At 47.5% G+C, this 27609-nt stretch overlaps 1 protein-coding gene and 1 long non-coding RNA gene across 12 annotated transcripts in view; one reads left to right on the top strand and one right to left on the bottom strand.

Moving 5' to 3' along the window:
* Positions 1-3063, top strand: part of HECTD2 (HECT domain E3 ubiquitin protein ligase 2) — a 101713-nt gene extending 98650 nt beyond the window's left edge. For all 10 annotated transcript variants that reach the window (XR_016222136.1, XM_051823369.3, XM_089314774.1 and 7 more), the window contains one exon: positions 768-3063. Coding sequence is in view for 9 of the 10 variants with exons in the window: in XM_051823369.3 (XP_051679329.2) it covers positions 768-888 (121 nt within the window). In the remaining variant the exon portion in view is untranslated. The remainder of the gene's footprint in view (positions 1-767) is intronic.
* The window catches only part of LOC103351369 (uncharacterized), a 133511-nt gene that overhangs the window by 31352 nt on the left and 74550 nt on the right, over positions 1-27609 (bottom strand). The window lies entirely within an intron of this gene.

Raw genomic sequence — 27609 nt, 5'->3', positions numbered from 1 at the left:
ATATAGCATCATTGTATTATCTACAATTCTGCTAGATGTCTTGTGTAGACAACTCTCTTAATCTTTCCAGCAACCTAATTGGATAGTTTACCCCCATGATGTTGATGAGGAAACTGAGATTTGAAAACACTGAATAACTCAAATAAGGTCCAAAGTTGGTAAATTGGGGAAAATATTATTGAAATTCAGTTCTGGCTGGTGTTGTGGCGCACCTGGGGTAAGCCACTGCTTGTGATACTGGCATCCTGTATGGAAGAGTCAGATTGAATTGTAGCTACTCTGCATCTGATCCAGCTTCCTGCTAATGCGCCTGGGGAGCAGAGGATGGCTCAAGTGCTTAGACCTCTCGCCACCCACATGGGAGATCAGGATGGAGTTGTTCCTGGCTCCTGGCTTTAGCCTGGCCCAGCCATGGCTGTTGCAGCCATTTGGGGAATGAACCAGCAGATGAAGGATCTTTTTCAGCTCCTCTCCCTGTCATTGTGCCTTTCAAACAAATAAATCTTTAAAAACTTCAGTTTTTTCTGATTAAAAAGAAAAGCTTCTGAAATGAATGAGTTCCCTGGCCGCAGGATGTTGACAGTCTGTAAACGTGACCTAGTGTCTGCAGTGCTGCCTGAAGTGCGTTAGGCCCTCGGGAAATGTCCAGTGAAGGAGTGAATCAGCCATCTCCACACAGAAAAGTCTTGGATTTTTTAAAGTTGCCTAGCAGCTGTTTTGTGGAGATTTTAAGACTTAGCATCTTTTTAAAAATTATTTTTCCCTAGGTTACCTGTGGCTCACACCTGCTTCAATCAACTTTGCCTCCCCCCCTACAAGAGCAAAAAAGACCTGAAACAGAAACTCATCATCGGAATTTCAAATGCAGAAGGTTTTGGACTTGAGTAATTTAGACTTGAAGTACAACATTTTATATGTAGCATTCACTTCCCTCTTCTTGTGCCTTTAACCTTTTCATGTTTCTGTCTGAAAACACTTCCACGAAGCTCACCAACTTTACTGAGTTTTTAAAATCAAATATGAAGTATGTTCAGCAAAGGCATGCTTTTCTAAAAACACGAAAATGTCTTGGGTCATGACCACATGGCAGGAACAAGTATGGGTCCAGTCCCTCTTTTTTATCGCACTTGATCATTCTCCATAAGTAGTTTGTCACAGGTTTTCCACTGGGAAAGCAGAGGATGGCGAAGAAGGCATTTGCGGCACAGGTGAACCCAGTGGCAGACTGCGTGCTGCCGAGCACACTGTAGCAAAACAGACAGCTACGTTATCTTCAGCATAAGGCATGTAGCCATATTTTCATATAGAGGTAAACAACAGTATAATTGCAAATGCAATTTACAGGGTTTTTTGATATACTGGCTTTGGTCCTATAAGATTCTTTTCAATTGTTGCTGAAAAGCATGTAAATAACTACATAATCGCTTGAGAACAATGGGATTTTGATAGTGCCATTTATTGCTAAAGATTTATTTTTACAAAGTAAATTCAGGGTTTTAGATGTGTATACAGCTTTTACAAATCAATAAAGACAATTGTACAAGAATATTTTCAGACTAATTGGATTTCAGGTTATATTCTTTTAAGTATTATTGTTAGTCTGCATGCACATTGGTAGTCAGCTAGTTACGTGGGTACTCCATGGTGTTTATATAATGATCATTTCTCCTTAAGGATCAAGATATTAGAAAAGAAATCAGGTGTAACTAATTATTGGTGAATTAAGTCAATTACAAGCACAAAAGCAAAGAACTGCTTTTATATATATCTATTTTGATTGATGTACAAGACTTATAGCTACATTTTTTGACTACCAGTTGTACTGAAACAACAGTTTTTGGAAAAGATAAGGTATTTGACAAAAGTGAATACAATAATAACATTTGTGTCAAAATGATAGAGCTTGGTATAAAAATGTAGTTCAACATTTTGGCCAAAATGTTTGTCTTTCACTGGATTCCGAATACACTAATTCAGAAGTACCCTTTAAAAATTTTTTCTAACTAAGTAGCATGTAAAATGAAGCCACATTTAAGTCAGACAGTAAATGGAGTGCTTTTTAATTACAGCATCTGAAGCAGTTTTATTAGCATGTTACAGATATTTCCAATATTTCTCTATATAATAGCTTTCCTTCAGAAGACTGAAGTTGTATTTGCAATAATAATGAAACCAGCACTTAGTACCAGCATATGGTTCATATGCAAATAATACTTTCCCAGAATTTTTTCTGAGTTAGGCGTTTTTCTTGTTGCTATGCTTCCTGCACCCAACCAGCAGAATTCTTCAGGGGTGGGGGAAGTAATCGTTTATTCTCCTGGGTTCTGAAGGCAACCCACAAGTCTCTGAGCAAAGGAGTTCCTTCATTTACTGCTCTTTGAGATGGAAGTGACTGCTTTTCGGTTTGATTATTTAAAGGATATTTCTTCTTAGAAATCTTGGAAAATCTAAGAGACTGACTGCATATTGCTTTTGTTTTGTTTTGCTCTGTTTTAATTCATATGCAAATAAAACTGCTTCTCACACTGCTTGAACCAGAAAGTAAGATGTTTAATGTAGGTTACTGCTAAGAAGCACAAAGAATCATGTGTAAGAAACCAGATTTAAATGTTTTAAGTAAAATGTAAACAAAGTTTTTATTTGGTAGAGATGACTCATGGAAAACTTGTGTCAGCTTGGTCTGCATGTTTAATGATGTGCTTGTATATCGATAGCTATGTCACTCTTAAATAAGAAGTACACAGCAAGCCAAATGTTTTCATGACAAAGTCCATAAATAACTGGAGAATTTGTTATCTGTTCTTATCAAGTTGAAATTTATACCTATTTATCACTAAATTGCACATTGCCTTTATTTATTTATGCTCTGTTTTTGGTTTACAGTGTAATGATACCTCATTTAAAAAGTAAAAACCACTACTGTTACATTTTGTTAGTTAAACAGGTAGAAAATTCATGTAGTAACTTTTATATATATATGTATAGATAATCAATGAATTCTTGATTTTTGTATCTGCCACAATAAATTAAAGCATTGCACAGTATTTATCAGTATTTACAAAATGTCCTGTCTTTTTTTTTTTATCTTTTCTTAATTGTACTTTTGTCTGCTTAATAAGAAGTTCTTAGGGCTGGTGCTGTAGCACAACAGGTTAAAGCCCCGGCCTGCAGCCTTGGCATCACAATGGGTGCCAGTTGAGTCCCAGCTGCTCCTCTTACAATCCAGCTCCCTACTAATGCACCCAGGAAAGCAGTACAAGATGCCCCAAGTGTTTGGGCCCCTGCACCCACTTAGGAGACTCAGAAGAAGCTCCTGGCTCCTGGCTTCAGATCGGCTCAGCTATGGCCGTTGCAGCCATTTTGGGAGTGAACCAGCAGATAGAAGACCTCTCCCCCCACCTCTTTCTATACGTCTCTGTAATTCTTTCAAATAAATAAAATCTTTAAAAAAATCTTTTTTTCCAACAGTCCCTCCTTTTTGTTCAAATCTGCATTGTATTAATTTCTGGATGACATTTTTCAGAAGTTAAAATCACACACAGGTTTCAATTCATTTTTTTTTTTTTTTTTTTTTTTTTTTTTTTTTTTTTTTGACAGGCAGAGTGGACAGTGAGAGAGAGAGCGAGACAGAGAGAAAGGTCTTCCTTTGCCGTTGGTTCACCCTCCAATGGCCGCCGCTGCAGCCGGCGCACCGCGCTGATCCGATGGCAGGAGCCAGGAGCCAGGTGCTTTTCCTGGTCTCCCATGGGGTGCAGGGCCCAAGCACCTGGGCCATCCTCCACTGCACTCCCTGGCCATAGCAGAGAGCTGGCCTGGAAGAGGGGCAACCAACCGGGACAGAATCCGGCGCCCCGACCGGGACTAGAACCCGGTGTGCCGGCGCCGCAAGGTGGAGGATTAGCCTATTGAGCCACGGCGCCGGCCCTTCAATTCATTTTTGAACACTAGGAAATTAAGTAAAACCGTAGTTTTAAATATCTTATAAATACAACTACTTTTTACTTTACTCTGTCTCTTAAACTACTTTTTAGGAAAACTGCTAGCACATAAAAGCTTCAAAAAGGCTTTTTTGTTGTTGTTGACAATACATATAACTAACTTCTTTAGCATATTTTCAGTGTGACCCAGTGACTATCCACTATCTGGATAATCACACAGCTTGCCTAGCAAACGAGTATATAATGCCAAAGGAGTCCACCCAGAAGACGGCCAAGTGTGACATTCTGTTGGCTACAGAGAGACAACTTCAGATCTCAGATATTTCTCTCTGAAACCATTCATTTGGCCTTTTCCTCCTTTTCCACATGTTTAAGGGAGGGAGAGAGATTTTGAGAATGTAGGAGAGAAGGTTCCGAATGATCCATATGCTTCTAACTTCTAGTTTAACTCCTTCTGAGTAACTTTTAGGAATTATTTCTTTATTCTGGAAATTGGTCTTTTGTTAAGTTAGGAGCTACAGTGTTTCAGCTTGAATCCCAGATCTGCCTATGACTTCATGACTTTGGAAAAGATAGGTAGCAGGAGAGGAGAATTGTTTAGCTGTTAACTGCTGAATCACACGTGTACATCGCCAGCTTTCCCAGATGTTATCCACTTGCTGTCCAAGGTGGTGGCTCTGACCTTAATTTCCAGCACCAAGAGTTGTCATTTCTCCACGTTCTCCCAACACTTGGTTTTCACAGACCTGCTTTTGCTAATCTGAACAATGGACTTAATTTGCATTCCTGTAAGTGTTAATGACAATGAGCACCTTTTTTGTGTGCCTACAGGCCCTTCAGATTTCTTCTGGGAATGACCAGTTCAATATTCTTTGTCTAACTTCTTCGATTTGTTTTTCCTCCTTGGTTTTTAGGAATTGTTTCTTTTTTCTAGATCTTGATCCTTTGTTAACTGTATCATGTTGTTCACTTAGTACCTACAGGTTTCCCACACCAGTTTTTAATCTTAACTCAGTTGGGCTCCTTTTCTATTTGTGTATATTTGTAATCCCCCCACTGGGTTTTTTTTTTTTTCCTACCCCTTTTCATAGAGCAACCCTTTTCAGCTCTAGGCCTTATGGTTGGGGGACAAGTTTTGACTCCTCACCTTGAACAAACCTAAGGCTTGTCAGTTAACTTGTGGGCATTACAGTCCATTAGAGGGCTTACCACTCTCCTGAGTCACCTTAATATCAGCTCCTGCTTACTACTGGCTTTTCATTTCCTCCTTTATTTCCCTTCCTTTCAGGCTTGGATATATATTTCAAGCCTCTCGTAGGTACATGTTACCCAAAATTTACAAGAGTTTATAGTAGGGGCTGTCATGGTGGTGCAGCAGGTTAAGCTGCCTCCTGCAACACTGACATCTCATATTGGTGCCAGTTCAAGTCCCAACTGCTCCACTTCTGATCCAGCTTCCTGCTAATGTCTTAGGAAAGCAGCAGAAGAGGGCCCACGTGTTTGTGCCCCTGAATCCATGTGGGAGACCAGATGGAGTTCCTGGCTCTTGGCTTTGGCTTGGCCGAGCCCTGGCCATTGCATCCATTTGGGGAATGAACCAGCAGATGGAAAATGTCTCTGTTTCTTCCTCTCTCTCTATAACTCTGCCTTTTAAAAGAATAAATCTTTAAAAATTAAAAGTATATAGTAGCAGATGTCCTTTTCCATTTCAAGTTGGCCTGCATAAGTTAGCACATTGATCTTTTTCCCCCATTGTTCTAAAATAGATTATTTTCTGTAGATGACTTGGATCAATATTTATGTGTTAGTTTCAACATGTTGATTGAGTGCCTATTGTATTTTAGCTGGAGGCTGATCTTGAGCCCCCTACTTCACTTGCTTATTTATGAACGTAAGAAGCAGATGTAATGCTCAATATTTATCTTACAAAACATTAAAAGCTGTATCATAGCAAGAAAAGTTTCCAGGATTTTCATGACAATTATACTCCTCAATGTTTCTATGCCATTTAGACATTACAACTGAACCTATGGGTATGTGTGCGTGTGTGTGTGTGTATACATACACATTCATACATATGTGTGTATGTACGTATGCATTAGGCAACATGAGTTAAGCTGCAGCCCAACTTGACTTTTTCTATGTCCACATGCATTTACATGCTGTAGACTGAATATTTGTCCCCACAAGCTTAGGTAGAGGCTTAGTCCCCAAAGCCTTATGCCAATGGTACTATGGGTAGACCCAATCTAGTTATGGTATTTAGAGTTGAGGCCTTTGGGAAGTGACTGGATTTGGATTAGTTCAGTGGGGTGAGCTGCCATGACTGAATCCTAGTGGCTTCAGAGGGCAGTAGAGACCACACGTATCTAGACAGGCATGTGCACTCCCTAACTCCTGCCATGTGATGCCTGAGCTCCTCAAGCCTGCCAGTAAGAGCCAGCACCAGATAAGGCCCCTAGACTTTGCACCCCCAGAACTGTGAGCCACAGAAAACCACTTTTCTTTATAAAGTTAACCTACCTCGGGTATTTCCTCATAGTCATGAAAATCTGACAGTACATGCATATACAGACTACTGTAGAAACAGGCAGAAATCCTTTCAGGAAGGTTTTTTGCAGGCACCATTTTATGCTGTGTTTTCCATATGCCTTCCTCACTGGACCATTTCTGTCCCTGGCAATCTTAACTCTTCTGAGTACCATGACTTGAAAAAATTGTCTTTTTTGACTTTTCCTTCTCTTTGACCATCATGTCAGCAAGCTTCATCGTGGCATTGTTTCTTGAATTTGACCTTTCTATTCCATTTCTACTGCACTCAACACAGTGTAGCCAACTGGCCTCCCTGACTAGAAACTTAACTCTGCTCCCATTTATCCCTCAGACCCTACAATTCATCTTTATAATATTCTGTTTATATCATGTGCCTCCCTGTCAAGAATCCAGAATATATCCGGTGCTTATTTGACCTTCCAACTGCAAAGCCTAGCATGATTTATTTTTCCCCCATACCAACTTCTAGATGGTTCTTTTACTATCTCCTGAACACAGCCTGTTCAACCCCTTCTCTGCTCTTAGCAATGCAGTGCCTTCTGAAGTGTTTTTTCTGTTCCTTTCCAAACAACCCCCTCCTCTCTGTCTGTCTCAACCCAGCTCCTTGTCCTCTACAACCTTCCTAGGCCAAAATACTCTCTCCACTCTCAAACCTAACCCTGATTCATCAGCACCTCCCGATCTAGAATTCAGTTGGAAGGTAAGTATCTCTCTTCTCTATAACCATCTCACCAATCTTCATTTCTCTTGTAGCACTAAGTATGTATTTTTTTTCTTTTTTTAAAATTTTACAGGTAGAGTCATAGAGAAACAGAGAGAAAGGTCTTCCTTCCATTGGTTCACCCCCCAAATGGCCGCCACGGCCCACGCGATGCGCCGATCTGAACCAGGAGCCAGGTGCTTCCTCCTGGTCTCCCATGCGGGTGCAGGAGCCCAAACACCCGAGTATGTATTTTCAAATGTGTAGTTGAATGTGTACCTGTCAGCATCCTAAGGACAGCTGTGTCCCTACCGAGCATCTAGCACTCTATGAGGTCACTAAACTCATAAAATCCTGCCTGACTTGTCGGCTTGACTTGGCAGGGGAGACATTCACCAAATCAGTGTAGTGAACCAGAGACTTGGATGAGTAACTGCGGTTTCATCCCGAATTCATAACCTGTTGCCCTGACTCACTCTGACCTGTTCATACCATGCCTCTCAAGACTTCAGTGTGTCAGCCTCAGGGACAGGCTTTCCAGACTCCCACCCCATCTCTGTTCCCATTGCTCTGTCTACTTCTCTACTCCAAACTACCCAGGCTTTATCCTGCCCACCTCCAGAAAAAAAAAAAAAAAAAAAAAGTGGCTCCTTCAGGAATTGCACTGAAGCCAGGGGTTGAGACGCCAGTTAAGATGCTCACACCCCATGTTCGAATCCCTGGGTTCCATACCCAGCTCCAGCTCCCGACTCCAGCTGCCGCTAATGCAGGCCTTGGAAGGCCCCGATGGTCACTCAGCTTCTTGGGTTTCTGCCACACGTGTGGGAAACGTGCAGTGAGTTCCTGGCTCTCCGTTTTGAGCCTGGCCAACATCAGCCATTTTGACCTTCTGGGGAGCAGGTAAGCGCATGGGAGCTTTCTGCCTGCCTGTCTTTATCCGTCTCTGTCACCCAATAAATAATTTTTGAAAATTGAGTCATTCACCAAATGAAATAACAGGGATGACAGTGACCACTGTACATTAGCAAGGAAAGGGAAAATAGAAAACAGGTTACAGGTTCTGTATGTGTGCATACGCGTATGTGTATGGAAGTTTGTACACTGAGGTTATATCACATTTTGTTAGTGTGGTTATGACTGGCATTGTGTATGCTTTTACTTTTTTACCTTTTTTTTTTTTACTTATTTGACAGGTAGAATTAGTGAGAGAGACAGAGAGAGACAGAGAGAAGGGTCCCCCTTCTGTTGAACTGGAAGGGACCAGAACCCGGTGCCCATATGGGATGCCGGCACCACAGGTGGAAGATTAGCCAAGGTAGCCACAGTGCTGGCCTGAGACTTTTTTACTTTTAAACCCATTTACCCAGTACCTTGACCATAATGTGGGATATTAATGAAAGAAGAAGAGATAATTATGGATCATTTATGGTATATGAGACTTAATAAAAACATTATCTACTTATTTATTTGAAACGTAGACCATTAGAGAGAGAGAGGCACAGACAGGAAGGGAGAGGGAGAGAGAAAGATCTTACATTCACTGGTTCACTCCCCAAATGGTGGCACCAGTAAAGCCTGGGCCAGGCCAAAGCTAGGAGCCTGGAACTCAATCCTGGTCTCCCATGTGGGTGGCATGGGCCACCATCCACTGCCTTCCCAGGCACCTGAGGAGAGAGCTGGATCAGGAGGGCGCAGCTGAGACTTGGACCAGCTCTCTGATACGGGATGCCAACATAGCAAGCTGCAGCATAACCTATTCCACTACAACACCTGCCCCTGGATGAGACACTTTATGTACACATTTTCACATTTGATTTCACCTTTACAACAATGGTATAAAATTAAAATCATTCCCCTGCATTACAGATAAGAAAGCTAAAACCCAAAGAGACCTAGAAGCTTGCCCAAGGTCACAGAGCTGCCAGAAGCCAGGACGGCACTTGAACTTAAGTCTAACTCTAAACATCACAATTTTCCATTTTATGTGCTTCCTTAACGAGCAAAACTTTCCAGAAACTGCTGAGCTTGACCAATATATTCCCCCTGGAAGTGGAGAAAATATTATTTTCACAGAATAGATCAGCAGTCAGTCAAAGTGGGTTCTAGTGCTAAGTCTGACAATAACAATAGAATCTTAGGTGATTCCTTCATTTGCTTCCCTTCGATTCCCTTTTTGTCTTTCAGAAAAGTGATGGTATTCTCAGAATTTAAAAAGAATTAAAAAACAGAATAACAGTTTCCTCTTTTGAAAGAAATTATATCTATTATAATGACCGGGTAGAAAACGATGACAGTGAACACCATGCATATCTGAGTATCTGAGGTGTGGCCAAAGCAGTATTTGTGGGGAAATTTATAGCTCTATATTACCAAAAGATAAAATTAATTAATTACAGTAAATTAAAAATGCAACAGGGGAGGGAGAAGGTAACAAAGGAAAATCAAAAGGGGCCGGTATTGTGGCACAACAGGTTAAGCCACCACCACTGAACCGGCATCCCCTGTGTACACCTGTTTGAGTCCTGGCTGCTCCACTTCCAATCCTGCTCCCTGCGAATGTCCTGGAAAAGCAGCAGAAGATGGCTCAAGTCCCTGCTACCCATGTGGGAGACCTGGATGGAGTTGCAGGCTCCTGGCTGCAGGCTGGCCCAGCCCCGGCTGCTGTGGGCATTTGGAGAGTGAACCGGCAGATGGAAGATGGTGCTCTCTCTGTAACTCTGCCTTTCAAATAAGTAAATAAATCTCTTTTTTAAATGTATTCAGATACAGTTTGGTTAGTTTTTTTTTTTCAAAGACAAAAGCATTAATAAATCATTAAAGTAGGAAACCTAAAAACAATGTAACAGACACGTAGAGCTAAGAACAATAAGGCTGAGCAAGGTATAAACTTCCGGCAAGGACGCAGAACACAGGGCACCCCACCGGCGTGGGCGGGCGCACGGGCCCCTGCTCTGCAGACGCTGCCGTTCTCTCACTGCCTGGGCGAACGGAGGCTCCCTCTCTCCCTCTCGCTGGCAGGCTCTCAGAAAACGGCTGTGGATTTACTGTGGGGAGGAAACCTCCTCCTGGACGTAGCCGTCAACGCTCAGGCTGCTCCGAGTTCTGTCCCTCGCGCTAACCTCTCCCCTGAACCTCAGTCCCAGAGGGCAGGGGGCCCTGCTGGTCTGCTCCAGCTGCGACTCCCATCAGCTCCTCTGAAATGTGATCTCACGCCTCTCCTTCTCCTCCTCCACCTTCTTTCTCCGCTGGCCTTATAGATGACACCTGCTACCTGATCGCCCCGGCTTAACCCGAGGCACTGGTGTTTAGCAGCTGCCTCTCACTTTTGAGACCAAGTAGTTGGGAAGCCCCGTCAGCTCTGTATTTGTTGACGCTGTCTCTGCCCCAGTCCAGGCCTTGACCAGCACATCACTGCCGAAACCGGATCTGGTCTCCCTGTGACTGGTCTTCCTTCTCAAATCCATCCACACATAACCTCCGCAACACGGCTCCTGCAACCTGCAATGACTGTCTATGGCTGGCAACACAGTCACAGTCGGTCAGCCAGAGCCGGAAGGCCCTCCGTTGTCAGACCAGTTGTTCAAGCTCAGCCCCTATGCATCTCCTTCCAAGTTGCCATAATCCTCCTAAACAGCAGGAAAACAAAAACTGACCACGGTCCTGAAAGCAAGCCTCACTAAGACACTGTGCGCCCACCCAAATTCTCCTTCCAACCGAAAAACAGATGAGCAAGCAAGAACGAGGGAACGCAGCCCTTAACTGCCAGCCTGCAGCAAGAATCCTACTGGAAGAGAAAAACCTAAGCTCCGAGGAGATGTGTTCCAAACATCACGAAACAGCGACACACGAAACACCGGGTGGGACACATGAAGCGTGTTCTTCGCCACCCTCAGCAGAAGAAAGGATGTGCAGTGACCTAGCAGATGGCTCACTCTCTAATTAGCTGGGTGTGTGTACCCCAGCTGCTAGAACCGGACACAGAGCAGGGGTCAGGGGACGCCAGGAACCTAACCCTAGCAGCAAGGTCTGCGACGTGCCTAGACAGTAAGTGCCTGACCAGTACAGCTCCCGTCGCCAGCTTCTGTGGCTGAATTATGCTTCTTCGAGAGCATAACTAGATCGTCAGGGCCTAGGGTGATTGATTAGATCAACATGTGGGACGAGAACGGTTGGCGGGTTACACAAACTGTCCTTGTTTATGCGTGGGCCCAGCAGCCCTGACTTCCCGAATGCTGAGGCCCTGTGACGGCTTACTCAGTCCACCAGAGACCTCTGGGGACGTGGCGAGTTCCCCACTCGCCAAGTGACCTACTTTTCTCTTGTCATGATCGCCTGGGAGGGTCCAGCGTTCAAACACTGGGGCGTTCTCCGAGCTTGTCACAGCTGAGGACACAGCTGCCAACCCCTCCCCACTTGGGCCTGTCACAGGAGAGCGTTGGGAAACTCTAACCAAACACAAGTTCTGACCATTTGGGAAGGCTGCCTGGATCAGCGCCTGGTCACCTAGAACCCCAAGGGAGAGGGATAAGGGGTCCCACCCCCACCCAGCTGGTGATCCTGAACAGGGTGGATGAACAGGCTGGAGGCAAAGGCAGGCCTCCCCGCACGGCCACGTCTGGGCCCACCCTCAGCCTGGCGTTGAAGGAGTTGAAGGGCCCTGTGGCACACCCAGAATGTCCCTGTAGGGTCAGAGGAACCATCACAGCACAGGGGAGAAGACATGTCAGCCCTGCTCAGGCCCTGGCCTACTCCATGACCTTGGGAAAGCACCCCCTCAGAGCCTCCCTGATTCAAACCACCAAACGGGGTGAGAAGATTGAGTCCGCCCACTGCTCTGGCAGGACTTGGAACCTGGAGTCCGCAACAGCCAGGCTCCATGCACGTCCTCCCGGAGGTCCCTGGACGCCCCCCTGTTGCTTTGCTTTCCGATTTGCGTGACCTAACGCCATTTCCACAAGCTAGCTCTGGCGCACGCACGCGGCAGCCCTCTGAGTACTGGGCTCATGCCTGGCCCTCGGGAGCCACAGATGTGCTATGATCCCAGACAGAGCCTTTGTGTTTGGATGCGGTTTTGGCCAGCAAGAGTCAAAATGACATCACAGCAGGCAAAAGCAACAAACAGAGGTGGATTAGCTTCCTCTGGCTGCTATGACGAATTACCAGAAACTCTGAGGCTTGGAACAACACATATTTATTATCCTAAAGTTCTGCAGATCAGAAATGCAAAATGGGTCTACTGGGATAAAACAGAGGTGTTGGGAGGGCTGCCTTCTCAGTGGAGGCTCTAGGAGGATTCCAGTGTGTTCCTTTTCCAGCTTCTAGAGGCTGCTAACATTCCTTGGCTCAAGGCCCTCGCCTCTGTCTCCAAAGCCAGCAGAGTAGCCCTGAGCCTCCTGCCTCCCTCCCTGACACATAAGGACCTCTGTGATCATGCTGAGCCCACCAGATAATCCAGGACGATTTCCCCATCTCACTGTCTTGTATTCATTCGCACCTGCCCAGTCCCCTTTGCCACATAACACATTCACATGTTCTAGGGACATGTAGACATATTTGGCGCAACTATTCTGCCTACCACCAAGGTTTTTTATCATCCAGATGAAGACAGAAGGGAAGTGATAAGGAAGGGTCAGAGCGCATGTTGAGTCTTTTCAATTTATTCACTGATTTGTTCTTCCACCACAGTCCCTCTACCAATCCTATGATGGGTTTGTAGTTGAACTAAATCTGAAGTTTTTGAAAACTAATTTCAGATGTTCTGATGTTCTCAAATACAGCATAAATAATAATGGAAATTTTGAAAAAATAAGCTTTGGGGCCAGTGCTATGGCATAGTAGGTTAAGCCTCCACCTGCAGCACCAACATCCTATATGGGCGCTGGTTCATGTCCCGGCTGCTCCTCTTCCAATCCAGCTTCCTGCTTACAGCCTGGGAAAGCAGTGGAAGATGGCTCAAGTGCTTGCGCCCTGGCAGTAGAAATCACCCTTCATTCCCTTACTTGAAAATATCATACCAACGGGGTCAGCATTGTGGTGTAGCAGGTTAAAGCCTCAGCCTGCAGTGCTGGCATTCCATACGGATGCCAGTTCAAGTCCCGGCTGCTTCACATCTGATCCAGCTACCTGCTAATGCATCTGGAAAAGCAGCTTAATATGGCCCAAGACTTTGGGCCCCTGCACCCATGTGAGAGACCCAGAAGAAGCTCCTGGTTCCTGGCTTCAGATTGGTCCAGCTCCAGCTGCTGCAGCCATTTGGGGAGTGAACCAATCCAACTCCCTGCTAATGCACACTGGAAGCAGCAGGACATGGCCCAGGTGAAGTGGGAGAGGTGGGGTGTAGTTTTTTATTCCAGGTCCTTGCCTTCTGCTTACAGAAGCACTTTAAGTACAGGCACATACGGCGCACACAAAGTGATAAAGTTTATTTAAGAGGTGTGTGCATGGTTGAGGGATGGCGTGGGCCAGAGAGCGAAAAGGGGCGGGAGAGGAGAGAGGGGGAGAGAGCGATAGCAGCTCAGCAGCCCCTTTAACCCTCTGTCTCCCGTGGAGAGGGGGGAAGCACCCTGCAACCCCTCCTTTTATGAGGAAGTACAGTCCCTGGGAGCTTTATGATCTCTCCATAAAATTCCACGTGGCTCTTAATATACATATTTACATGGCAACTCTTCCCCAGGTGCCCAGATGAAATAAGGCATCCCGGGAAAGGGGTGTTCTGATTGGCAAATAGGACAGAATTACATGGAGTGGGGGTGGGGGAAGTGGCTTGTGTCTTGTCCTAGCCTGGCTACCTGTCATCCCATACCACAAGTGCTTGGGCCCCTGCCACCCATGTGGGAGACTCAGATGGAGTTTTAGGTTCCTGGCTTTGGCCTGACCATTGCAGTCATTTGGGAAGTAAACCAGCATATGGAAGATCCCTCTCTCTATCTCCCCACCTTTCAGATAAGTAAATAAAACCTTAAAAAATAAGAAAAGCAAGGTACCATATCCATAAAATAATAGAGTTGTGCTTATTTCTACAGGGCGAATTCTCACAAGAGTATAAACCAAAGCATTGACTATCTTATCCTAGGAGCTGCAGGCACCAGGGAAAAGGCAAGGAAAGGATTCCAAGAGACTTTTGTTCTTTAGTCATGGTTTTACACACACACACACACAGAGGGAGAGAGAGAGTTTCGTATATATACATTCATATATGTGTACATGTGTGCTTATATATGATAAACTCATATATTCTTTTTTTTCAAGATTTATTTATTTATTTGAAAGTCAGAGTTACACAGAGAGAGAAGGAGAGGCAGAGAGAAAGGTCCTCCATCCGCTGGTTCACTCCCCAATTGGCCGCAATGGCCAGAGCTGCTCCGATGCGAAGTCAAGATCCAGGTACTTCCTCCAGGTCTCCCACATGGGTGCAGGGGTCCAAGGACTTGGGCTATCTTTTACTGCTTTCCCAGGCCATAGTAGACAGCTGAGCCGGAAGTGGGGCAGCTGGGACTCGATCCAGCGCCCATATGGGATGCCAGCACTGTAGGCAGCAGCTTTACCTGCTACGCCACAGCTCCAGCCCCAAACTCATATATTCTATAACCAGGAAAAATCTAGGACAGTGATTGTTTTGCACCCAAAGACAATGGGGTTCTTCTAAAGTATGGATTTTTCTGGAGAAAGGCGCCAACCAGGATTCCAGGGTCCTTCCCAAAAGGTGAACTGCAGCACACACAGCTCGGGGCCTCCTACCAGCTCCTTTCTGATTCCTTCTTAACAATCTGCAGGCCTGCAGCTGGCATTGCAATCACAGAGAATGTAGGTCAGGTAATGAGTAACCGGCGGTTATTTACTCTGGGGAACACTCAACATACCGGGCAAAATAGTCCAGTTCCCTTTCCCAAGGCAGAAGCTAGAGCTGTCAAGACGGAAGGGACCGCGGAGTCACTGAAATCAAGGCCCCCTTGCCACACCCCGAGGCCCAGAGCTAGGGCCCCAGTTAGCAAGCAGCAAAAGCGACACTCAGGCCAGTCCTGTGCCGTCCCCAAGGTCACATTGTCACACCCTGACTGCCCCCGCAGTGTCTGCAGAACACAGTTCTTCCAAGGATTTCAACCTGGGCTCTGAGTGCTGCAGGGCCCAGCTATGCAGGAAGGGCCACTCGGGCCCCACTGCACCTGGGCTGGGCGGCCATGGGGAGTCACTGGGGGCATTTGTCACCCAGTTGGCTCAGGAGTACACATGCAAGTGGATAAAAATCTTTGCAGGGCTGGGTTGTTCGTGTTGCAAAGCCACGCCAGGTGCATCAACACTGTAGTACTGACAGTTTCTTGGGTCATCTTTGGTTCCTTAAATGTGTACTTTTACAATGAGGTCATTCTGTTGATTGGACTGTGATGCGACCCATAACACTGGTGCCTAGCAGACAAGTAGGAGCCACTCCCAGAAATCACTGGGGAAGTTCTCCTCATCTACCAAGCATCAGGTGAGCTGGGATGGAGAGTTGCACACACAAAAGCCCAAGCTGCCGCCAGGGTCTCCGGATATGGCATTTGCCCCAGGGCTCACTGGAGGCCAGGAGGCAGCCAAATCATAGCCAGCCCAGAGCCACTGCCTGGCACTTTCTCACTGGACTCCCTGCTGGTGTTGGGGTGCACAGCACACTCTCCCCCACCCAGGACAGGGCATCCGGCAAGGATGATGGGCACACCCAACATTGTGAACCGCACAGGGTTGCTTCTGGGTGATGCCTCCACGGAGCAGAAAGTACCAGGTTTTCACTAGCCGTGAGCAAAACCTGACCCAGGAAATCACCAAGCTGCATCTCCCAGAACTCCAGTCCCAGCCTCACACCATGTGGACCCAGGTACTGCTCCTGTTCCTTTGTGAGCTAGAAGCTCATACTCTGTTCTGCAAAGGTGAGATGAATGAAACTCAAGCATCAGTTCAGGCTCAAGCCCCTGCCATGCCGGGAACATGTCCTCCAGGGCGGTCCTGAGCTCTGTTCTCATCTGCGCTGCCCTTCAAGGCCACACCAGTGGGACAAAGAATCAGCTGCTCTCTGCCCCAGAGGGCTGGTCCTTGGCTCCAGGGAAGAGCACAGAGATGGCCTTGGGAAAAAAGCCTGACCTCCATGGCACCTAAGCCTACGCTAGCTGAACAGGGAGTCACTCCCACCACAGGCCTGCCCGCACGTGTGCTGGGAGGAAGCAGGGCAGCTCTGAGGCCCAGGAAGTGCCATTGCACGGAGGCATTTCATTCCTTCTGCGCTCCTGTACTCAAACACCCAGGCACTACGCGGAAGTCATTGTCTGCGCCACTAAAAGTTCTGCTCTCTCTTGCTCCTCTTATTGCAGCCCAGGGTACACGCTGGCTGTGAGGGAGAATGGGGCCACAACTCAGAGACCGCCCAGGAGGGATCAGTCACACCACCAGGGACTTTGCAGGCAAGTTCACAAAGGAGATGGAGGATCCTAGAGCAAACAAGACCCCAAAGCTCTGGTTGCCGTCTCAGGAGAGGAAGCGCTTGGGTGGGATGTGATTTTCAGGATGTGCCAAAAAACAAGAAAAAGCAGGTGGTCCTCGGGGTCCCTGGCCACCTTGGGCATTTTTGCTCTGTCCTGCAGCCCAGGGGTGGGATGACACAGCACAGCACCCTCTACCCCTCCCAGGACTTGAAGGCTTCCCCAAATAGGCGAGAGACCCTGAGCAGGAACAGAGAAGGGCATATGAGCCAGAAGAGGGAGCCAGGGAGATCTGCCGGGCTGCCTCACTGGCACACCCGCATGGACCATGCCGAGGCCCCCGGCTGATGGAGCTGCCCTCAAATGAGGTTTCTGGATGAAGGGCCGTGCACAGCAAGTTCCTCTCTGGGAGAAATTTCCAGCACACAAGTCTCTGTCTGAGAGGAGTGCATCCCAAGACCCCCAGTGAGAGTGCCCGACGCTGTGGATGGTAGTGAGCCATGGATCCCACGTCTTCTCATTACTGAGATGACAACTTGAGCTCTTCGTTTAAAGGAAGCCCTTCACAGCTACTCCTTGACATCCGTGGGGTTGCCAGCATCACCACCGTTGCTGGGAGAACCATTATTACGTAAAATAGGGATTTCTTGAACACAACCGCTGTGAGACTGGGATATTGATCTGAAAGCTTAGTTAACTGCAAAGTGACTACTCAGAGGGTAGCATATACAGTGCAGATACACTGGACAAAGGGATGGGATTCACATCCCTGGCAGGATGTTGCAGTATTCACAATGGTGCACCATTTAGACCCTGTGAACTGCTTACTTCTGGAATTTTCCTTTCACTATTTTAAGACTGTAGTTGACCACAGATAGCTACAACTTTACAAAGTGAAAGCACGGACAGGGGACTACTGCCCAGTGAGTGTATCACGGTGAACCTGCTGTGGAGAATTAAGTGGACTGCGTGATCGTGTGCATGTTTGCATGTGTTGGCAAGAGGAAAGAGGAAGAACATTCAGGCCTCACTTCAAGGGCATGGATGGCACAGGCAGGAGAAGAGAGGCAGAGGGGCTCAGTGGGGTGGAGCCATAGTCTCTCTGGTGTCTCTGAAAAAAACAGTCCAAGGAGCAAAACTGTGGGCCTGGTGGGCCTCTATAAAGCACTTGAAACTACTACTGTTGAGTGCCATCAGCTGTCAGAGCCTCTGTCTCTCCTGGACCTCACTAACTTCCTCTACCCCTCCTTAAGTCTCTGTCCAGCAGTTCATCACAAAAGCCCTACAAGTTCCACCACCTTCCTTCTGATTGAGATCTTCGTACCAACTCACTCCCCTCTGCCTATTAGACCCCAGGATCCTTCCTACTCCCCTCAGCACTCCAAACTCTACAAAGGTTTTGAAAACCAAGTCTCTCCATAGTCCAGCTCTGAGCACCATGCCACATGGTGTGCCTTCCCTGCTCCCTTGGCAAACACAGACACAGAAGACATGGAGATGAACGTGACCCTTGTTCTGCCTTTTCCAAGCTTGCCAACCAGGCGAGAGATGGGATCTTTATGCACTCGATCACACATGGCCACGTGCATGAAACCCAAGAAGAGTGGTTCTTTCTAAGTACATCCAGGAAAGCTCTGGGAGCATCCGGAGGAAAGAGGGATGAAGAGCAAGGCTCCTGGGTTGGGCCAGCCAGGATTGTACCACTCACTTCCTGTTGTGTGGCTTTGCATACATGAACATCTTTGGACCTGGGCTCACCTATAAATTAGGGCTGATGATGCCCACCTCACAGGGCTGTTGGACTTGTGGAGGTTGTATTTTGCACTTGCCTTCTCAATAGGCATTATTTTCATTTCCATGGAGGAAGTAACACTGTAAACTCTCGGAGACCCTACGGGCTAGAGCAGGATTTGGGGCAAGGCTGTGGGGTCAGGCCTGGGTTCAAATCCTAACAAAGGATGTGGCCTTTCTGAACTTCAGTTTCCACTGCTATATGATGGGAATGATAATGCAACCCAACCCAGAGGCTACTGAGAGGACTAAGTGGAACAAGCTTGCAAGATGATTATCAAAAGGCCTGACATGTATTAAGTACTTAATGAATGTTGGTAACTGTCATGGACTGGGAGCTCACATAGCTTGGGCCAACAGGCAGGTGTCACTACCTGGCCAAATCCCAAATGGCCTACTGGGGGCCCAAGGTAAGGTTCTCTGAGGGGCCACAGAGAGTGCAACCACAACCACCAGTTCCAATGACTCCTTTCATCAGGAGACAACATGCATCAAAGACTGTGTACAAACTTCTGTTTGCTCAGCTGATTTCAACACCAGCCCATTGGCCCCACCTCCGTCCAATGAATTCCAGCCTGTTTGTCTGAAACTTCCTTCTCAATAGATAATTTACAAGTTCAGCCTCAAGTAATCAATGGTTTCATCAGTAGTCCTCCCCCTCCTCAATTCAGTCACTCTGAAGACAGGTTGGACCCTGGTCTTGCCTTTGAGCTGCTATGATGATGCAATAATAATCTCTGTGCAGCTTATACAGTGCCTTTGCCACACACAGTCACACTATACGTTGACAACAATCCCTTGAGGCCAATGAGCAAGGATTAGCCCAGCATGGTGAGAGTAAAGGAACCTTCAGTGGACCATATAAGTCTTCTAAATTGGTATTGCTTAGGGCCAGTGACCTGGAAGGGGAACTATCTTGCTGTGCTTCGTACACAGCACTCACATTGCTGTGAGTTGCTTTGGACATGGTTTGGGCAACTGATAACTGCCCCTGGGGACTACCAGACCTCCATCATCACCCAGCCAAGCTTTCTCATGTTACAAATATTAGGTGAGGCCCAAAGACAGGAAGCAGCTAGACCAAGGTCATGAGATGGTCAGTGCAGGACTAAGAACAGGGCTCTGGTCTCCTACTTCCCACCTTCTGGATTTTCCCACTGAATTATCATGCTCAAAACAATTTCTTCTGGTTAATTTTTAATAAAGTTTAAGTAACTAGGACTCAGGTCAAGAATCAGGATATTATCCCTCTGTACACCCTGGCGGACCAAGCTTAATTACTGTCCTTATTTTTAAAACTTTACATTGTTTAGATACAGATGGAATCCCATAGCATTAATACCTGTACCTTTTCTTTCTTTGCTTCACATCAAGTTTATAAGATTAATTCACGTTCCTGAGTGTAATTGTAACTCATGGCTTTTTCATTGTCAGATAGGATTTCATTGTGTGAACATATCGTAACACATTTACCAATTTTACTGTGAAGGGACATTCAGATAATTTCCAGTATTTGGGGGGAAGAATGCTATGGACATTCTTGTACATGGCTTTTGGAATGTCTGAGTCATAGGGTAGCAGAGGCAAGCCCTTTGTGCCTAAATTCCTATCCACAGAAGTGAAGGTTCGCTGCTAAATCCTTTTGTTAGGATACTAATTTGAATTTTTTTCTATTTATTTTGATTGTATCTGAAAGGCCGAGAGACAAAGATGCTCCATCCACTGCTTCACTTCCCAGAGGGCCACAACACCTAGAGCCATGAGATCGGAACTCCATCTGGGTCTCACTCATGGGTAGCAGGACCAAGTACTGAGGCCATCACCTGCTGCCTCCTGGCATGCCCATAAGCAGGAAGCTGAACGGGAAGGGGAGGAGCCAGGACTCAAACAAGGCACTCTGATGTGGGATGCAGGCATCCCAAGCAACAATGTAATCGCTTCACCAAGCTCCCATCCCGCCCATAGGCTTCTGTGATTAGTATACAATCTTCTGATTGGGGACTCTTTTTTTGAGACATATTTATTTATTTGGAAGAGTTACAGAGAAGGAGGGGCAGAGGCAGAGAGAGAGAGATAGAGAGAGAGAGGGAATATCTCTCACCCACTGGTTCACTCCCCAAATGGCCTCAATGGCCAGGGCTGGGCCAGGCCAAAGCCAGAAGCCAAGAGCTTCTTCCTGGCCTGCAATGTGGGTCCAGGGGCCCAACCACTTGGGCCACCCGCTGCTGCTTTCCCGGGCACATTAGCAGGGGACCAGATTGGAAGCATCCAGGACCCGAGCCGGCGCCCATAGAGGAACTCTTTTATTCAATAACCTATAGCAGGTTCCAGCTACTTGCAAGACCAGAGGGACAGAGGGCAGGTGTCACAGCTCTTCCACTGAGCTTCTGTTCTGCGTGGGCACTTAGTCACAAGCTGAAGTCGTCAACAGGAAGGAGGAAACAGGCAGAAAAGCCCTGGCAACCAGGAAATAAATACAGTTCTGGATGCTAGAAGCCGCAGAGACAGCACCTCAAACGATCTGAAGCCGGATGTGGCTCTCCAACCAGCTGTGAATTTGAAAACCCCATCTGCGGCACAACGCTAAGCTGCTATTTTGGAAAAGTCTTTCATCTCTTTCAGAGGAATCTCAGGAGCCCTTCCTTCCTCTTGGAAGGCAGCCAGTCCTCTGCAGAAATCACCTCATCAGCAGGAGCTGAGGCATTCAGCGTGCACTTGTCCAATTCTGAAACGCGGCTTACAAACACGCCTTCTCGGGTGAAGGAAGAAGCCTCCCAGAGCCGTTTCCGTAAGCACCCGCTGGGCCGCTTTGGATGCACGGGTTTCTGTCCTTTTACCCCTCTGAAATGGCAGGAGCCCGGCACCCGCCTAGGACTGTCATGCAGCAGCACTGATACCCTTCAAAGGGTGAGGATTCCACTTCTAAGTGACTGAGCTTTTTTTTTAAAGATTTTATTTATTCATTTGAGAGGTAGAATTACAGATAGAGAGAGGGAGAGACAGAGAGAAAGGCTTTCATCTGCTGGTTCACCCCCAAGATGGCCAGAACAGCTGGAGCTGGGTGCATCCCAAGCCAGGAGTCAGGAGCTTCCTCCACGTTTCCCACACGGGTCCAGGGGCCCAAGGACTTGGGCCATCTTCTGCTGCTTTCCCAGGTCATAACAGAGAACTGGATCAGAAGAGGAGCAGCCAGGACATGAACTGGTGCCCATATGGGATGCCGGCACCGCAGGCGGAGGCTTAGCCCACTACATCACAGCGCTGGCCAGTGACCGGGCTTTTTCCATTACCACGTGTCCGCAGCACCCGAGGGCAGTCATAGCATTCTGTCTGCTGTTTGGTACCATTCATAAACACTCATTCAGCGCTTGGGCCAGACACTGTGTCTGCAGTTGGAGGTGGGCTACTGCAGGAGGCAGTAATGGCTCCTCCGGCTTACAGCTGGCGCTCTAGCGGGCAAAGCAGACATGCGACAACAAGCAGGAGTGTTCTGAGCATGACGGAGACCCAGGAAAGTGCAGGGTACAAGGAGAAGGCTGGAAGGTCCCTGTTAGCAGACAGGCCAAGCCTAGGAGGTGCCAATGAAAGGAGGGAAGCCAAGAGCAGAGCTGGGAGGGAAAAGGCAGTCCACGGACGGAACCAAATGGAAAATCATTGTGGGTGGGGAGGGGGTTTGGGGGGCAGGGCTGGGCTCTCAGAGCCCTAGGGACACACTGAGGACATGGGTGTGCTCTCAAGAACAGCAGGGTGCCACCGGAGCACTTAAAGCAGGGAAGTGGTGTGAACGCACCAGCGCCTTGCAAGGAGCACTGTGGCCCGCAGGCTAAGGGACAGGCTGCAGGGGGTCCCGAGTGATGTCTGGGAGGCTAGGGCAGAGCCTCTGCGAGAGCCCACAGGTTCCCGTCAGACCAGTACAGCGGCAGAGGCCAAGCGGAGGCGTGAATCCGAGTTTGGGGCAGCAACGGAGTCTCTCATCTAACAGCATACTCCAAGGGGCCTTTTCAAGGCAGTAGCAAGGCCTGGGGCCAGGGCCAGAGGCAGCAGAATTAGACTACAGGAGGTCAGCTCCCAGCCTGATGGTGGAAGAGGAAGCTGAAGTTTCCGTGGGCAATCCCAGAGGAAGGGAATGAGAAGTACAGCAAGGGGAGACATTGCTGCAAGAGCAGTAGGGGGACCCAGCGAGATGGCAAGAGGCCAGGACTCCTGGGAGAAGCAAACACCAGGTGACAGGGGCAGTAGAAGCAGGCTCTGGCTTTGTGCTGTACGTGGCTACAATGTAATGAATTCTCTGCCCGCGCCACCTCAGCTTTCAGCTCCCCCAATGCCCTGTGAGCTATGTGCAAGCAGTAGGGTGTGGCGATGGAGTGAAGCAGGACGTGACCCACCACGGGTGGCACCTGACGGAGAGAGCCAGTGGCCTCAAGCAGCAGAGGGTGAGACCTTCTCAAAGCAGGACGCTGGAACAAAAGTTGGCCACGGGGAGCACACAGGGAAAGGCACGGGATACCAGGGCTGCCTGCAATATACAGGGGAGGGGGTTTGAGGCACCCACAGTCAAGATGATGGCAGAAGGCAGGAAGTCATCTGGGCATCCAGGTGGCTGATGGCAGTGCACATACTCCTTCACCCCTGCTACCCCCGACTTCCTTTTTTTTTTTTTTTTTTTTTTTTTTTTGACAGGCAGAGTTAGACAGTGAGAGAGAGAGAAAGGTCTTCCTTTTCCATTGGTTCACCCCCCAAATGGCTGCCACAGCCAGTGCGCTGCACCTATCCAAAGCCAGGAGTCAGGTGCTTCCTCCTGGTCTCCCATGGGTGTGGGGAGCAAACCGGACTAGACTGAGTTAACTGGAATTAAGACTTATTCTATGCATCTGCTCTCCCACAATATGGCGCTGGGAGAGAAGTAAACAGCTTCCGCACAGCTGCCTCCAGTTCAACCAATAAACAGTAGGACTTGCTCCTGATTGGAGGAGAGCAGCGTACTCGGCATGTGGGCAGCCGAGTTAGGATTGGCGGAGGAGGACTATAAAGGAGGAGAGAGACGGCATGCACGAGGAACATCTAAGGGGAACACCTGTGCAGCCCCCGAAGAGAGCCGGCCGGCGGTGTGCCGCTCCCCTGCGGAAGTGGGGAATGTGGCCAGGGGGAACTGCCCTTCCACGGAGGTGGAAGGGATAGTAGCCAACCCGGGAAGAACCAGCAGCAAACCCAGGGAGGGCCGAGCAGACGAAAGAACAGCGCAGGGTCCTGTGTCGTTCCTCCACGAAGAGGGGGAGCGACATAATGGTGCCGTGACTCGGATATGAAGCCTAGGCAGGGCTTGGTGTCGTTCCTCCACGAAGAGGGGGAGCGACAATGGGGTGCAAGTGCCATCCTCCACTGCATTCCCAGGCCACAGCAGAGAGCTGGCCTGGAAGAGGGGCAACCGGGACAGAATCCAGCGCCCCGACCGGGACTAGAACCCGGGATGCTGTTGCCACAGGCGGAGGATTAGCCAAGTGAGCCGTGGCACCGATCCTAAAGATCACCCTCGTGTTATCCATCCAACACTTAGAGAGAGGAAGAAGTGTCAGGTATTGTGCTGGGTGCTAGGGAGGCCAAGAGAAATAAGACACGATCCCCCAAACAACTCAGAGACAAGGAGCTGTAGAAGTCCTGGAGAGAACCAGGAAATCAGGATTTCTGTTTGAAGAACACCACGTCCTGCCTGCATTTCTTGCTTTTATTCCCGGGTGCAAACACCCAAAAGCATCATGGGGAATAAGGGACAAATTTGCTAACCCTGCTCTCAGCGCATCAGCAGGCTGATCTCAAGTGACAAAAGGCATCAAGATGTAGCAGAAAGTCAAGGAGCGAGTTGAAGGAGCAAGCAGGGGGGAAGGAAATTGCTTCACTTCAGAGGAGCAGAGGGGTGTGGCTGTATTACCCTTCATGTAGACAAGGCAAGCTTGTAGGAAGCAGTTGGCATCCGGGGCAAAGGAGGCAGAAAGAATCTTCCTAGTAATAGGAGGGTGTTAGTAAGGGGCCAGTGGGGCTCACGATGAGGCTAAAAAAGTGACAAGGGAAACAAAGGCAGCTGCCTCCATTGGCCAGAGAGATGTTCGGGCTAAGTGACTGTGCCCACAAAATCTTGGCTCCTAAGAGCTAAATATATACACTGGAAGAGCAATGCAGATAAAAGAATAGAAACACCGCTGAGAAAGGCAAGCATTGAGATGTCACTCTAGTAAATTCATGGGCTTCAAAGAGAAAGCATAGGTTCCTTGGGCAACCAAGGAGGAAAAAGACCAAGTCACTTACAGAAGAAAAAAATAGCAGCCTAGGTTCAGACAGCAAAAAGGCAATTGTAATACAAGAACACAACAGAATTGTGGGGGAGGGGAGAAGGAAAAGCAAGGGGACATGGAAAGAAGGAGCAGGGAGGGAGGGAGGGCAAGTGAGAGAGGGAGGGCTACAAACTGGGTCCCCTGTTCCCAACCATGTCACAGCTCAGCTAACAAGTTCACGGACAAAAGGTCTTAAACATGGAAGGACTTGGGAAATGTTCTTCTCGTGAGCCCTGTAGGGATCTGGTAGGAGGCTGACCACTCAGTGAGCAGAAAAAATGATAGAGCACTAGTGAGTATACCAGATCCTCCTTAACCCTAAGTCCACAATGAAAACAAATGTGAGATTTAGGTGACAGAAGAGATGGCAGGGGTGGGCGTTTGGGAAAGTGGTTAAGACATACACCCACATCCCCTGTGGGACCGCCTGTGTCCAAGTCCCAGCTCCCCTCCCTGGTCCAGCTCGCTGGAAATGGTGCACCCTGGAGGCAGCAGCAACAGCTCAGGCATTCATGTCCCTGCCACCCACATGGGAGACTCAGATTGAGTCCCAGTCTGGTGGCTTCTGCCTGTCCCAGACATGGGAAGTGAACCAGCAGAAGGGAGATCGCTCCCTGTCTGCCTCTCAAGTGTAATGAAAAGAAATAAAATTTTTTAAAATGTTTTTAGCCTGCCATTTGGAAGACTTTTTTTTTTTTTTTTTGGACAGGCAGAGTTAGACAGTGAGAGAGAGAGAGACAGAGAGAAAGTTCTTCCTTCCATTGGTTCACCCCTCAAATAGCCGCCACTGCCGGTGCGCTGCACCTATCCGAAACCAGGAGCCAGGTGCTTCCTCCTGGTCTCCCATGCGGGTGCAGGGCCCAAGTACTTGGGCCATCCTCCACTGCCTTCCCAGGCCACAGCAGAGAGCTGGACTGGAAAAGGAGCATCCGGGACAGAACCAGTGCCCCAACAGGGACTAGAACCCGGGATGCCGGCGCCGTAGGTGGAAAATTAGCCTAGTGAGCCACAGCACTGGCCCTGGAAGACTTTTTAAAAAGGTCGTAAATACTATATAAGTATTTCTAACAAAGTAGAAATATTACATACCAAAGGAGAGAAAAAAGGGAGGGGTGGTAAGTTGTAGATTAATGCATTGATACCCTAATCTTTCATAAAATGTGATGTCAAAGAAAATCATTAAAAGGTGATAGATCAGATATAATAATGGTTAAATACATTTAACAGTATAAAGATTAAAATATATTATTGACTAAAATTATAGAGTAAAAGAGAGCAATGATATTATAAAGGAAAAGAATATATTAATTTTATTATCACTCATAGGAAATAGGTACTCTATAAATAATTAGAGGATTAAAGATATTAAACCAAATTAGGCTAATGAAGGTAAATAATATTATTTAAAGGGCAGAGAGAGAGAGAGAGAGACCCTCCATCCACTGGTTAACTCCCCCAAATCTCCCAACAGCTAGGCTGGGCCAGGTCAAAGCCAGGAGGCCGGACTCAGTCCAGGTCTTCCACACGAGTAGCAGGAACCCAGGTATTTGGGCCATCCCCTGCTGCACCCCAGAGTTTGCATTAGCTGAAAGTTGGAATTGGAGTGGAGCTGGGAGTCTAATCCAGATATTCTGCTTTGGGAGCAGCAACCTAACCACTGCACCAAATACCCACCCAGTGTTTGTAAGGAACTTCAAAAGGAAAGAACTAGTTGGAAATATCTGAACCCCTGACCAATTACCAAGAATAAAACAACCTGGAAATACGTGCCTCCTGGTATAACTTAGCACTACCACTGAAGTATTTTTGCAATATATATATATATATAATATTTTATACACACATATCAAGACTGTGTTTAATGAACAAGTTATAGGAAATATAGCCGATAGATAAATAAGCTAAATATCACCATGGGAAAGCAATCAGTCAAACCCAGAGAGTAGGAAGTTTTATAGGATAAATGATTCTTGAAAAAAGATCAGAGACGGAGGGAGTAAACATTATCATTTAAAACAATTGAAGTAAAATACAGAATAAGCACCATTTGTGTTCTTTGTTTGGATTCAAATTTGAAAACCAACCAAGAAAGGTAATTGAGCTTTTTGTTGGTAACAATCTCCCCACTAGAAACTCAAAAACATCACCTTGTTTCTCTGCAGAAGAGAAGGAAACGAAAGCACCCAGCACAATGCCTCAGTTCCTAAGTCAGAGGCGTGGGGAGCAGACAGTCTCCCATGTGGACTGCTCCACAGCCCTGTCAGTCTGCGGGAGGAAAAGCAAACCTTCCAGAAAGACACCACTTCAGGCAGAGCAGCAGTCAAAGTTCTGTGCTAGTCAGACTTCCATGACTACAACTACAATACCTAAGAGAGCGTCTTAGGAAGGAAATGGTTGATTTCAGCTTACACTTTGGAGGTTCACAGTCCAAGATCAGTGGCACCCTTGGTTTAGGCTTCGGATGAGGCTGGAGGATAGCAGAACAGCGCCCCCCCCCCCCCGCCATGGCAACCTGGGAGCAGAGAGACCCAGGAAGCATGTCAGCTTACATAGCCAGCCCCACTGCGAGTCCTACCCTCTGAGGACAAGCCCCCAAGCACCATGAGGTCATCACAATGCCATGTAAAGTGCTTCGGAGCACGGAGGATGTGTTCACTCAGAACCACCCCATGGGACAGAGATTATCTCCACTCCACATATGAGGCCATTGCATCATGGAGATGAGAGGAAATCTAGCCCAAGGTCATACACTTGGAGGTGGTGGAGATGTATTTGAAACCAGGAAATGCAATTCCAGAGCAAGGGCCTCTCACCTAGATCTACTCCCTAGATCTACTCCCTAGATCTACTCA

Source organism: Oryctolagus cuniculus, chromosome 15 (assembly GCF_051225735.1).
Source record: "Oryctolagus cuniculus isolate XC-2025 breed Fujian yellow rabbit chromosome 15, ASM5122573v1, whole genome shotgun sequence".
Taxonomy (NCBI): domain Eukaryota; kingdom Metazoa; phylum Chordata; class Mammalia; order Lagomorpha; family Leporidae; genus Oryctolagus; species Oryctolagus cuniculus.
Note: the sequence above shows the minus strand (reverse complement) of the source record. Positions and strands in the feature narration are given on the sequence as shown.